Raw genomic sequence first — 14,264 nt, 5'->3', positions numbered from 1 at the left:
AAAGATCATTGATCACTTGTTCTTTATAATCGGGCATGTTTAAACATCTTGAAAACCCCACAGGGTTCCAGGCTGTGGTTATAAGGCCAGTATGAGCAGATGGTATTAAGCACCTGCCACGTGCACCATGGTAAGGAGGCGTAACCTGGTAGAAATTAGTCATAAATGGCCTTGGGCCTCAGCATCCTCAACCCAGAAAGAGAGAGAAGCCATGGTCCTAAGTAATGTGAGTCCCAGAAGGAGGAGACCTTCAGAGGAGGCCAGGATGGGGGTGATGGGGAACTTTTCCTGAAGCTAGAGTAGGGAAAGGTGGGCACTGAGCTGGCTGGGGTTAAAGGCTTGGTGGTAGGATAAGTGGAGGTATTCCTGGCAGAGGTAATAGTGGGACTGAAGATGTGACCCACACCAGGAACATCTGTCTGCTGCGGGGGTGGGGGCTCTCAGCAAGAAGAATAAAAGAAATCACAGGGGCTGAATGGGCCCTGGTGGCCCAGCTGAGGCCTTGGCTGTTCTCCTACAGGTGGCTGCAGCTGTCACAGGGAGGGCTGTGGCCAGAGGTGGGATTAGTCAGGGAGATTATCCAAGCGGCAGGACACAGGTGGCCTGGGGAAGGGAGAAGCCTGTGAGAATTAGAGGCAGGAATAAAGGTCCAGCTCAGTGACACAGGTGAGTCCACACAGCTGAGCACCTCCAGCCTGGGACTTTCTCAACCTTCCTCTGAAGTGCCACCCATCATACATAAGACAGATTAGGGGCCGGGCACGGTGGCTCACGCCTGTAATCCCAGCACTTTAGGAGGCTGAAGCAGGTGGATCACCTGAGGTCAGGAGTTCGAGACCAGCCTGACCAACATGGTGAAACCTTATCTCTACTAAAAATACAAAAATTAACCGGGCATGGTGGTGCACGCCTGTGGTCCTAGCTACTCGGGAGGCTGAGGCAGGAGAATTGCTTGAACCTGGGAGGCAGAGGTTGTAGTGAGCCGAGATCGTGCCACTGTACTCCAGCCTTGGTGACAGAGCGAGATGTCTCAAAAAAAAAAAAAAACCCACAAGAGACAGGTTAGAAAAGCTATCATTAGACATTTTATTTTTCAAGTGTGGATGTTTAAGGCAAACTTCAGTCACCTGGATAATCTACTTAGGTGAAACAGGTTATTTCCAAAGATGCTTCAGGGCAAGACATGCCTGCAGGGTCTCCCAGCTGTGTGCATTAGGGACTGTCCCAGCTTCCAAGGAGAATGCTCCTGTCGTACATCCAGCACCCTGGGACTTGGGAGGTAGGGGAGGAGAGCTCCAGCTGACGTGCAGGCAGCATCCCCAGAGGAAGGCTTCTGGAACTTCTTGGTCTCATGGCATAAAAAGCATGGTTGAAGCCAGGCATGATGGCTCATGCCTGTAATCCCAGCACTTTGGGAGGCTGAGGTGGGCAGATCACTCCTTGAGGTAAGGAGTTTGAGACCAGCCTGGCCAACATGGTGAAACCCTGTCTCTACTAAAAATACAAAAATTAGCAGGGCATGGTGGTGGGCGCCTGTAATCCCAGTTACTTGGGAGGCTGAGACAGGAGAATCGCTTGAACCCTGGAGGCAGAGGTTGTAGTGAGCAGAGATTGGGCCACTGAACTCCAACCTGGGTGACAGAGCAAGACTCCATCTCAAAAGGAAAAACAAACAAACAAACAAAATACATGGTTGAACCCTAAGAAGAGCCATAAGAAATAGGCTTCCTGGCTGCCTTGTTAAGAAAGATGCCCTCCAAGACAGTAGAAGCTCCCTGTCTCCCTTTATCCCCACCTCCTGTGATGGTTACAGCTCAGGAAACAACTCTCCTAGTACCCGCCGTCTCCGGGGGCTTGTGCCCATATACCACTTGGGTTCTCTGCCCAGGACCGAACCCAGAGCCCAGAGGAGCTGTTGGAGGAGTCTCAGGGGTTTGGGAGAAAGGTATATTGGGCGTATGAAAGCTAATGATTGTCTTTTCCAAATATGTTAAAACTTGAAAACTATTCTCATCATGGATTGTGTTGCTTTATGCAGTGACATTGTACATGTGTGCGTGAGTAACCACAGGGATGGGACATGGCCATACTTGCTGCTATACTTGGAGCAGGAGAGTCTGACTTGGTCCTGCACAGAAGCAACACCACCTGTAATGACAGAGACGTCTTCCTGAGGGCTTGCTGTGAACCAGCTCTGTACAGAGCGCATTATACACCTTAGCGAGGCAGCTCTCCCTTCACCTTACAGAGAAGTTGTGAGATCTGTCGGTGGTCACGCAGCGGGTCAGTGGCTGAGCTCTGAGCCACCAGAGTAGATGCCCAAAGAAGAGCCCTTTCAGTCTTTCCTCTGGGCCACTTAGGGGTCAGCCACTCCTAGCCTACTTCCTCATTTCAGGATCATTCATTGAAATACGAGATAGCCCAGCATGGCCTGAGGCTAGAATCTCTGGGCCTGCCTCCTGAGGCCCCTGGCTGTTTGTCACTGCCAGGGAGGAGCCCTCCATCCCTGAGCTAACATCCGAGCAGTGAGGCATGGGATCTGGACCTGCTCCCATAGCTTCCCCAAAGGCCTCCAGCCATAATTATCCTTGGCTGGCTACCCCTCCAGAGAGACTCTGCTGGGACCCTGCAGGCATCATTCACTCTTAGTGTCTTGGGCCTGAGAGTCCATTTTGGAGCATGCTTCTATGCAGATATTTATCTTTCCTAGTGGTCTCATTTTACCTATTTTGCAAATATCTCTATTCACAAGCAATGGGCCAAAGACATAGAGGCCAGTCAGCACACACACACATTTTAGACCTCTGCTGAGTTGAATTTTTAGCCTCATTACTGAATAGCAAAGGTTAATGAGCATTCTAATGCCTCCCTCCTTTCAGGTTCGACATTTACCACACACCTACCACTTGCTGGCCTTACCTGAGAAACTGATTCCCCAGGCCTATGATTCCTCAAGGCCCTTCTCAGTTCCACTGCCAGTACCACTGAGTCTCCTCCCAGAGCGCCTTGTCATTGTCTCAGTCCACCTGAGATGTTGACCTGGCTCTCGCCTCCCTCACACTTGGGGCCTACTGTTCCTCCATCAGGATGCCCTTATGCCTTCCCCATCACCTGGCAAACTACTCTTCTGACCCCTCCCAGGCCCCACCCAGTCTTTAGGATGGGTTTCCTATCGGTCCTGCTCCCAGCCGTGAAGAGCACAGACTTGGGAGCTGGAGTGCTTGAGTTGAATTCCTGTGTGGCCACAGACCAGCTCTGTGGCCGTGAGTAGGTGACTTGACCTCCCTGTGTTTCAGTGTCCTCATCTATAAAACTGGGTTGATGATGCATCTACTTTATAGGAAGTTGTGAAGATTAAATGAGCAACCATGCCTCTACACTTAGAACAGAGCCCGGCCACAGCAAGCGCCGTGGGAGGGTTGGCCCTATCGTAACTTGGCATGAGCTTACCTACTCATTATCTGCCCCTTCTCTCACAGAATGAAGGGCTGAGCAAGCTGAGGCCACTCTGGGAAGTCCAGGCCCCAAATGTTGGATGCAGGGTTAGACATGATAGCCATAAGCCTTGCGGAAGGGAGGCAGAGAGAGCCCAGTACCCCTCCTGTCCTGACATGGCCTCGTGGCTCGGCAGCAGAGAGGTCCCTGAGGGAAGTATATACAGAGGACGAGGCTGGTAGGGGCCTATCCCTGTGCCGGCAGTGAAGCCTTTCAGCTCAAACCTGTGGAGACTCCCTGTGGATGGTGGGGAGGACACTTGGCTGAGGCTGGTGGGCAGAGTCCAGGCTTCATTAACAGATTGGTCATGCCCCAGAGCAGCATTTCTCAGCATGTGTGGCTGGAGGCCCCTGCCTCCAAATGCAGCAGAACTACCCATTCCCACCCACACTGCTGAGTCATTCATCAGGGGGCCTGAGCATCTGCCCTCTGGGGAGTGGCTCAGGGGAGTCTTCACAGGGTAAAGTTTGAGCAGATGCTGCTCAGGGGCTAGACCTGCACTGGCTACTACGGCAGCCACTGGCCACATGTAGCTATGGAGCACTCAGATGTGGCTAGTCCCGACTGACATGTTATGCAAGTGTAAAATGCACACCAGATTTCAAAGACCCAGCAACAAAAAAAGAAGTGTATCAATCCGTTCTCACACCTGAGACTGGGTACTTTATAAAGAAAAGAGGTTTAATTGGCTCATGGTTCCACAGGCTGTACAGGGAGCATGGCAGCATCTGCTTTGGGGGTGGCCTCGGGGAGCTTTTACTCATGGCGGAAGGCAAAGCAGGAGAAGACGTCTTGCATGACAGGAGCAGGAGGAAGAAAGTGAGGGGCAGGGAGGTGCCACACGTTGAAATGACCAGATCTCATAAGAACTCACTCACTACCCTGAGAACACCACCAAAGGGGAAGTCTGCCCCCATGATCCAAACACCTCCCACCAGGCTCCACCTCCAGCATTGGGGATTGTATTTCAACATGAGATTTGGCTGGGGACACAGATCCAAACCATATCAGATGGTAAAATATTTCAATAATTTTAAAATGTTGATTACATGTTGAAATTATAACATTTTGGGACCAGGTACAGTGGCTCACACCTGTAGCCCCAGCTACTCAGGAGGCTGAGGTGGGAGGATTGCCTGAACCCAGAAGGTTGAGGCTGCAGTGAGCTAACATTGTGCCACTGCACTCCAATCTGGATGACAGAGCAACACCCTGTCTCAAAAGAACAAAACAAAACAAATAAAACCCCACAAACAAATCATAATATTTTTGATATCTTGGGTTAAAATTTAAATAAAACATATTAAAATTATTTGCACCTGCTTCTCTTTAACTTTTCTTATATGGTACTAGAAAATATAAAATTACATGTATGGCTTACATTTGTAGTTTGCATTTGTATCTCTGTTGGACATGGCTGATCTAGACCCTGAAAATTGCATGAAGGAGGGGAAACACTGTGGTTTGTGGAAGGGGCAGAGACGTTTCGTGTGAAGGAAAACCAGGAGGGCTCAGGAAGGAAGCTGGTTTTCAGCTGAGTCTTGGAGAGAGAGTGGAACGTAGGAAGGCAGACAGCATAGGAGGACAGAAAAGGGTACTCCAGGCAGGGGTCACCTGAGCAGAGGCCTACAGGTAGAAGAGAGTCAGGTTTGTGTAAGAAATAGACCAGTGTGCATCCTCATAGTTTGCCTGACGAGGACCAGGCTGCTGGATGTGCCCTCTGTCACCTTCCTGCTCTTCTCATGGGGACCTCATACCCAAGAACCCTTTTGGCCAATGTCCTCTGGGGGAAGGGAACAAACATGGGTTGACAAGGGAGCCTATGGAGCCAGGAAAGGGCAGGCAAGGTCTCTGAGAAGGCCGGTCTCTTGGGGTCTCACTTTAGTAGCGAGCCATCTGACGTCTACCTGCTTTGTTTTTCAGCTGTCTTCGCTGAGATTTGCCAGCAGGATGAAGCTAGTCACCACTGAGCCTGCCATCAATGAAAAGTATGACGCTGAGGTACATCAGGGGTTGTGGGCAGGTGTCCCACTGTGGGGAAAGTGTGTGGGTTTGCTACTTGGGTCACACAGGCGAGGCTTCCCTTCCTGCCTCAACCAAAGATCGCCATGCAGCCCTGGGTCAGCCCCTTTCCACTCCTGGACTGGCCAGAGTCTTCAGAGTCCCTGGAGACCCTTAGGGGCTGTCATGGGGTGAAAGGGCTAGGTCAGGCCACCAACAATTCACATGTGAGGCTTCAGGAACTCTGGGTGCTCTAGGCTTCTACATGAGGTTTCCTTAGAGCTAAGGGCTAAAGTGGTGCGGACCATCTTTCAGAATCACCTGGCTGTGTCACTACAGAATCTCTTTCCTCCCAGAAAACAGAGCTGGCCAATCAGAGGGAGTGCTCAGCATCACCATTAACAAGGGAAATACAAATTAAAACCTCAGTGGAATTCTACCCTCAAATTAGCAAAAAATAGAATGTTTTTGGCAACACAAAATGATGATGAGAATGTGGAGAAATGGAAACTCTTGTCCACTTCTGGTCAAAGTGTAATTGATACAACCACTTTGGGGAGCATTCTGGCAACATCTGGTGTAGTAAAAACACATTTATTGTTAATCTGGCTTTCCTCTAAGATACTTATGGAATCATAGCTCATGGAGAAAGGAGCATTTGTAAGCCCTAAGCTCAACAAACCAGTTAAACGTTTCAGATTCTAAATCCTGAAGGAAAATGACAGTCCCTGTGGCTCTGTAGAACTAGCCCATGGTTTGGAGATTGGGGAGGGAGTGGAGCTTAGAGCAGCGGTTCTCAAATGTGACAAGGCATCAGAGTCACCTGATTGATGCTGAACCACAGGTCACTAGATCCATTCCCAGAGTTTCTGATTCTGCGGGTCTAGGGTGGGGCCTGAAGATTCCCTTTCTTTTCTTTCCTTTTTAAAAAATTTTCATCTTAAGGTCAGCTTCTATTCCATTTCTAGTAAGTTCTTTAGGCCCTTTTATGACACCGATGCCTCCTCTCTTGGGGCCACACTTTGAGAACCACTGGCATCCTAGTTAAGGCCATGGCGACTGGATTGGGCTCTCCTGGGTTTAGCACCCTGCTCTTTCCTCCACTAGCTGTATATAGCCTCAGCAAAATACCTACACTTTTTTTTTTTTTTTTTTTTTTGAGACAGTCTCCCTATGTCACCCAGGCTGGAGTGCAGTGGCACAATCTCGGCTCACTGCAACCTCTACCTCCCAGGTTCAAGCCATTCTCTTGCCTCAGCCTCCCGAGTAGCTGGGACTACAGGCGCATACCACCACACTGAGCTAATTTTTGTATTTTTAGTAGAGACAGGGTTTCACCATGTTGGCCAGGCTGGTCTCAAACTCCTGACCTCAGATGATCTGCCTACCTCGGCCTCCCAGAGTGCTGGGATTACAGGAGTGAGCCACCACACCTGGCCAAAATAGCTGCACTTTCTAAGGCTCAGTTTCTTCATTTGTAAGTTGGGTACATAACACAATCCATGCTCAAAGAGATCTTGTGAAGAATGAGATAATGTGTAGAAACCTCTTAGCATAGTGCTGTCAGGGGGTAAATATTCAATAAATGTTGACTAGCACTCCTCTCCCTTCTGCAGAGCAGCAGTATTGCTTCTAGGTATATATAGTCTAGAGACATTCTCACATGTGTGAGAGACTATAGAAGTCACTATTAAAACAAGCACTGTGAGCACCATTCTTCTATAGAGTCTACAAGTCTCTTTATAGACTTATTGTAATAATGATTAAATAGTGACTCTTTATAGTACTTAACTGTAATAGCAAAAAAATTAGAAACATAATCAATATCCTTTAACAGGGGAGTAGCTAAATGAGTTGTGGGGTGAGGGAGCCAGAGCTAGAGCTACCTGAATGGATAAATCTCAAGTGAGAAAAAACCTAGATGCCTGAAGTGGCCCAAATGATAGTCTCTATTATTTACACCACATATAAAAACATGCGGAGAGATGCTGATATCATTAATGGATATATGTGTGTGCAGTAAAAGAAAAAATGCATGGGAGTGAAAAAAACAGACCGAGGCCAGAGGTTCCTTTTGGGATGGGAGGGGAGTGGATTTGGAGCATGGTATACAGAAGCTTCACATTTATCTGAAATGTTTTACTTCTTAAAAAAGCATGGCTCGTGCCTGTAATCCCAGCACTTTGGGAGGCTGAGGCAGGCGGATCACTTGAGGCCAGGAGTGCAAGACCAACCTGGACAACATGGAGAAACCCCATCTCTACTAAAATATATAAAAATTAGCTGGGTGGGCCGGGCGCGGTGGCTCAAGCCTGTAATCCCAGCACTTTGGGAGGCCGAGACGGGCGGATCACGAGGTCAGGAGATCGAGACCATCCTGGCTAACACGGTGAAACCCCGTCTCTACTAAAAAATACAAAAAACTAGCCGGGCGAGGTGGCGGGCGCCTGTAGTCCCAGCTACTCGGGAGGCTGAGGCAGGAGAATGGCGTAAACCCGGGAGGCGGAGCTTGCAGTGAGCCGAGATCGCGCCACTGCACTCCAGCCTGGGTGACAGAGCCAGACTCCGTCTCAAAAAAAAAAAAAAAAAAATTAGCTGGGTGTAGTGGTGCATGCCTGTACTCCTAGCTACTTGGGAGGCTGAGGCACAACAATTGCTTGTGCCTGGGAGGCAGTGGTTGCAATGAATGGAGATCATGCCACTGCATTTCCAGCCTGGGCAATAGAGGGAGAATCTGTCTAAACAAACAAACAAACCAAAAAACCACCCTTGAAGCCAATATGACAGCATGCCATTGAAGTCACATTTTGGGGCAGTTTGCCCAGGTTTTATGGCATTATTTTGTATGCTTTTCTGCTTTTCGGTATTCTTGAAGATTTTCTTAGCTTTTTGTTTTTGTTTTGTTTTAGATGGAGTCTAGCTCTGTCTCCCAGGCTGGAGTGCAGTGGCACAATCTCGGCTCACTGCAACCTCCACCTCCCAGGTTCAAGCAATTCTCCTGCCTCAGCCTCCTAAGTAGCTGGGATTACAGGCACCTGCCACCACCCCCAGCTAATTTATGTATTTTTAGTAGAGACAGGGTTTCATTGTGTTGGTTAGGCTGGTGTTGAACCCCTGACCTCGTGATCCTCTGGCCTCAGCCTCCCAAAGTGCTGGGATTGCAAGCATGAGCCAACATGCTCGGCCTTCTTATCTTTCCTTATTTGGCGTTCCCTTAGCTTAGGATTATCAACATTGCTACCAGTGAACTTGGCTGGGTGAGTGTTGTACCTTTCTTGAAGGTTTTTCATGCCCCTGTTTTTTATTTTTTATTATATTTTTTTAGATAGGGTCTTGCTTTGTCACCCAAGCTGGAGTGCAGTGGCACTGTCATGGCTCACTGCAGCCTCAACTGCCTGGGCTCGAGCAATTCTCCCACCTCAGCCTCCCAAGTAGCTGGGACCGCAGGCCTGCACCACCACGCCTAATTTTTTTTTTTTTTCTGTAGTGATGGGGTCTCCCTATGTTGCCTAGGATGGTCTTGAGCTCCTGGGCTCAGGGGATCCTCTTAACCTCCCAAAGTGCTGGGATTACAGGTGTGAGCCACTGTGTCTGGTGAAGTTGGAGAATCATGCTTTTTCATGTCATTTCTGTTCCAAGATCTGCACTGTTGACCCTGGACAACTGAGTGAGTCTCTGTGCCATCCAGTGTGAATGTGGGTATAATCTTTCTGATAAGCATTCTTCTTTACAAACATGAGTTCTTGACAGAGACGTGGAAACATTATTTTGGTTACTGCCTTTCCTAGACCGTAGCCAGTATTCTCAGGTCATTTTCAGCACTGTCTTCTGTATTGACGCCTGTTTTCAAGAGGGTGGAATCGCGTCTTCAGAATTTCTTTGGCTGATGGGGCTGGCTATAAGGCAGAAGACTGGGTTCCTAATCCACCTCTGCCGCAAGCTCTCTGTGGCGAGTTGCTCAGACCCTCTCAACCTCAAGGTCGTCTTCTATGAACAAGGAAGTTGGCCTGATAACCTCCAGTGACCCTCCACTCTGCCAGTCAGTGATTCTGTGAAGGGATGTAAAGGGCTGTGAGGCTCGGGCATAAACAGCCAGCAGAGAGAAACTTAGTATACCCCACTCTGCCAAGAGAAGATACACCGGCAAGCTGCAGTGAGATGAAAATTGGAAAGCAGCCTGACCCAAGAGCTGCCCCACAGCCTGATGTGCAGCTTCAGCAGAATTCTCTGAATTATCCTCATTACATTTATAATGAAAATGCCTATTAGGAAACTTACATGAGTCTGTGCTGTTTCCAAGGCATTTTTTTTTTTCTATCTAAAAAAAGCCCTGTTTGTTGTTGTTGTTGTTTCTGAGACAGGGTCTCACTCTGTTGCCCAGGCTGGAGTGCAGTGGCGTGATCTCAGCTCACTGCAACCCCTATGCCCCAGGTTCAAGCAATTCTCCTGCCTCAGCCTTCTGAGTAGCTGGGGTTACAGTCATGTGCCACCGCGCCCAGCTATTTTTTATTTTTTATTTTTAGTAGAGACGGGGTTTCGCCATGTTGGCCGGGCTGGTCTTGAACTCCTGACCTCAAGTGATCTGCCCACCTTGGCCTCCTAAAGTGCTGGGATTACAGGCATGTGCCACTGCACCTGGCCTCCTATATCGCCTTCTGATTGGCCCAGACATGTAAGTTTGGCTCTGCTGTGCCTCGCTGAACAGAGTCATCGAGCGGGAGGCCCCTGATGGCTCAGTCAAACTTTCTATAGCTGGGCCATTATATATTTTCTAGAGCTGGGAGAAAGGGGGCATGTGGACAGGTGAGACTGGCCACCAGATCTCTCCCATTGATCCCACAGGAAGTCCACACCTGAAGGAGACCTTCGTGGGGCTTCCCAGAGGGGCAGATCCAGCATCTGGACACTGGTCACATGCCTTGGGTCCCAGGCTTTGTACCTGAATTGCCACAGAGCCATCAGGATGCCAGGGGTTCTGTTGACCCTTGCTATATGAGGGCAGATGGGCCTCAGTGCCCAGGTGACCTGGTTGGATGAGGGCTAGAGTACAGCAGGCCTTTGGTGGGGCGGTGGACTGGTCACAGTTTTGGTTACCAGTCCCGGGATCCAGGTGTCAGGAGCTCCCTCCAGTGGCCCTTTTATGACAACTAAAGGAAGTTCTACTGTTCACAGCAAGGGTTCTCAGCTTGCAGTTCCTTGTGCCTCTTTTAGGGAAGACACTCAGCCAGTAAATATCAAATATAAAATGACTTAGCGATTCTTCTCGAAATGTATCATTTATTTTCTTACCTAAAATCTATGGAGTGCTTACTATGTGCCAGGTGCTTTTTAAAGCACTTGGGATACCTGACTGCATGAACAGAAACACAAATCTCTGAGCCTGCAGTCTGATGGGAGTAGGGGAGATGCGTAATAATAATCACAATAAATAGGTAGGTTCTAAAGCTTCGCTATTTAATACAGTAACTGCTACTCAAATGTGGCTGTTTAAATTAATTAAAATTAGAATTACTTCTTCAGGCACCCTAGCCACATTTCAAGTGTTCAGTAGCTGTATGTGTCTCATCATTACCATACTGGGCAGCACAAATATGGACATTTCAATCATTGCAGAAAGTTCTATTGGACAACACTAATCTAGAGTATGTTAAAAGGCAAAACGTGCTATGAAAAAAAAATTAGAGATTTTTTTTTTTTGAGATGTAGTCTCGCTCTGTCGCCCAGGCTGGAGTGCAGTGGCCGGATCTCAGCTCACTGCAAGCTCCGCCTCCCGGGTTCACGCCATTCTCCTGCCTCAGCCTCCGGAGTAGCTGGGACTACAGGCACCCGCCACCTCGCCCGGCTAGTTTTTTGTATTTTTTTAGTAGAGACGGGGTTTCACCGTGTTAGCCAGGATGGTCTCGATCTCCTGACCTTGTGATCCGCCCGTCTCGGCCTCCCAAAGTGCTAGGATTACAGGCTTGAGCCACCACGCCTGACCAAAAATTAGAGATTTTTAAAGCATGTTGCAGGGGTGGAGAAGGAATTACAATTATTTATTTATTTATTTATTTTGAGACAGAGACTCGCTCTGTTGCTCAGACTGGAGTGCAATGGCATAGTCTCAGCTCACTGCAACCTCCACCTCCCTGCAACCTCCACCTCCCGGGTTCAAGCCATTCTCCTGCCTTAGCCTCTCTAGTAGTTGGGATTACAGGCACACGCCACCATGCTCAGCCAATTTTTGTAATTTTTGTAGAGACGAGATTTCATAAGGATGGTCTTGAACTCCTGACCTCAGATGATCCACCTGCCTCGGCCTCCCTAAGTACTAGGATTACAGGGCTGAGCCACCGCACCTGGCTGGAATTACAATTTTAAAGAGTAATTGTGGTGTACCTAATTTAGAAGCTTTTGAAAAAAGATTTTCAGAAGGTAAGTGAATGAGTCTTGGAAATACCTAGGAGAAGAAAATTCCAGGGCAGTGGACAGGCAATGCAGAGGCAGAAGCATACCAATTTGTGGAAGTGGTTGGAGTGCACCAGGGAAGAGAAGCAGAAAAGAGGTAATGGGGGCAGATCTCAAAAGCCTCATAGATCGCTGTGTTTTTCTGCAGAAATCTAAGGACATAAATATGAGTACAAAAATGTTCTTGCAGCATTGTTTGTAAGCAGCAAAAAATTAGAGGTGAGGCCAGTCACAGTGACTCACACTTGTAATCCCTGCACTTTGGGAGGCTGAGGAGGGCAGATCACCTGACGTCAAGAGTTCGAGACTAGCCTGGCCAACATGGCAAAACCCCGTCTCTACTAAAAATACAAAAATTAGCTAGGCGTGGTGGTGTATGCCTATAATCCCAGCTACTCGGGAGGCTGAGGCAGGAGAATCACATGAACCTGGGAGGCAGAGGTTGCAGTGAGCCGAGATCACGCCACTGTACTCCAGCCTGGGCAACAGAGCGAGACCCCATCTCAAAAAAAAATAAAAAATAAAAAATAAGAGGTGACATACATGATTATCATTGGGGAGTGGTGATATGTTCATGCAGTGGTTGGTGAGGATGAGGGTAAAAGGATGAGGGTTATAACCATGCATAGAAAGCATCCTGGAGGCCGGGCACGATGGCTCACACCTGTAATCCCAGCCTTTGGGAGTCCGAGGTGAGAGGATTGCCTGAGCCCACGAGTTTGAAACCAGCATGGGCAACATAGTGGGACCCCTGTCTCTACAAAAATTAGCTGGGTATGGCAGTGTGTACCTGTAGCATGACCTACTCAGGAGACTGAGGTGAGAGGATTGCTTGAGCCCAGGAGGTTGAGGCTGCAGTGACCCATGATGGTGACACTGCACTGCAGCCTGGAGGACAGAGCAAGAGCCTGTCTCTAAAAAGAAAGCATTCTGGTGCTGGGTATGGTGGCTCATGCCTGTAATCCCAGCACTGTGGGAGGCTGAGGTGGGCGGATCACCTGAGGTCCGGAGTTTGAGACCAACCTGGCCAACATAGTGAAACCATGTCTCTACTAAAATTATAAAAATTAGCTGGGTGTGGTGGTGGGCAACTGTAATCCCAGCTACGCAGTAGGCTGAGCCAAGAGAATCGCTTGAACCCAGGAGGCGGAGGTTGCAGTGAGCTGAGACCACACCATTGCACTCCAGCCTGGGCAACAAGAGCAAAACTCTGTCTCAAAAAAAGAGAAGGCATTCTGGAGTCTATAGGCTGCACCGAAAGGGCCATTATCCTGGTAGACTGGAAGAAGCTTGGGGCCCCTGGGAGTTGGGGTTTGAGGTGGCCCTGTAGCTTGTGCTGTCTCTTTTGAGGCAGTAGCAAAGGCCAGGGTACTATTCAGGTCCTCCCAGACCCTGAACTCACCCCAGTTGGGGAAGAGTCACCAGTGGGGAGGTAATCGACAGAAGCTGAAAGCATACCCTGTGGATCCAGGAATGGCCGGGATGTCTGGGCACAGAATGAAGAATTGTGCTCTTGCTGTGGAAGAGACAGGGTAGCTTCTCTGATGACCCTTCCTGTTGGCCCCCACCCTACCATGTTTCCCGGCAGAGAATGGTCAAGAACCTGGAGAAGGAACTAGCACTGCTCAAGCAGGAACTGGCCATCCATGACAGCCTGGTAAGAGGCTAGAGGCAAGGAAGGAGGGCAGAGGTGCTGGGATAAGGGGCGACTGGGGCTAGGGGCAGACAGCATAATGGGTCAAGGCCGGTAGTAGGCGGGGTCAGGGGGCAGGCTGAGTGGCAGGAAAGGGGCAGCAGCAAGGGGCCATGAGGACAGGGGGTGGGGGCAGAGTCCTCCGGTGGTCCTGAGGGGCCTCAAGCCAGAGGCAGCGCATGCCTCCCGTCCTCGCGGTTCTTATGCTGCAGAGTCTGCTGGGACTCAGGCAGCAGAGCCTCTGTCTGGAGTAGCAGGCCCCATGTCTGAGGGACTTTCCTTTCCTCCCCGACCCCATTACCCATCTCTGACTCAAGCACCTGGCCTGTGTGTTAGGCCCTCTGGCAGGACCCGATGATGAAGGGAATGAGCCAGCTTGGTCAGCCAGGGCCTGTGCCCAGCCTCCCTACTTTGCCTCTCAGAATGGCCCCTGCCACTCCCGCATGGGCTTGGGTTCTTGTTGCTTATCCACATGTTCTTCATCCTCCTTCAAGACCAACCGCACCTTTGTGACCTATGAAGCCATGGATGAAATCCAGATTGCTGAGATCAACTCCCAGGTGCGGAGGTACCTGGAGGGGACGCTGGACGAGATCGATGTAAGGAACCCGTCTGTGACCACTGTGCT

General features: G+C 49.5%; 1 protein-coding gene across 18 annotated transcripts in view; it reads left to right on the top strand.

Annotated features, from left to right (window-relative positions):
* Positions 1 to 14,264, top strand: part of KIF9 (kinesin family member 9) — a 59,127-nt gene that overhangs the window by 19,390 nt on the left and 25,473 nt on the right. For all 18 annotated transcript variants that reach the window (XR_013413852.1, XR_013413851.1, XM_015131092.3 and 15 more), the window contains 3 exons: positions 5,419 to 5,496; positions 13,532 to 13,600; positions 14,131 to 14,235. Coding sequence is in view for 16 of the 18 variants with exons in the window: in XM_015131092.3 (XP_014986578.1) it covers positions 5,419 to 5,496; positions 13,532 to 13,600; positions 14,131 to 14,235 (252 nt within the window). In the remaining 2 variants the exon portion in view is untranslated. The remainder of the gene's footprint in view (positions 1 to 5,418; positions 5,497 to 13,531; positions 13,601 to 14,130; positions 14,236 to 14,264) is intronic.

The sequence above is a fragment of the Macaca mulatta genome, chromosome 2, assembly GCF_049350105.2.
Source record: "Macaca mulatta isolate MMU2019108-1 chromosome 2, T2T-MMU8v2.0, whole genome shotgun sequence".
NCBI lineage: Eukaryota > Metazoa > Chordata > Mammalia > Primates > Cercopithecidae > Macaca > Macaca mulatta.
Note: the sequence above shows the minus strand (reverse complement) of the source record. Positions and strands in the feature narration are given on the sequence as shown.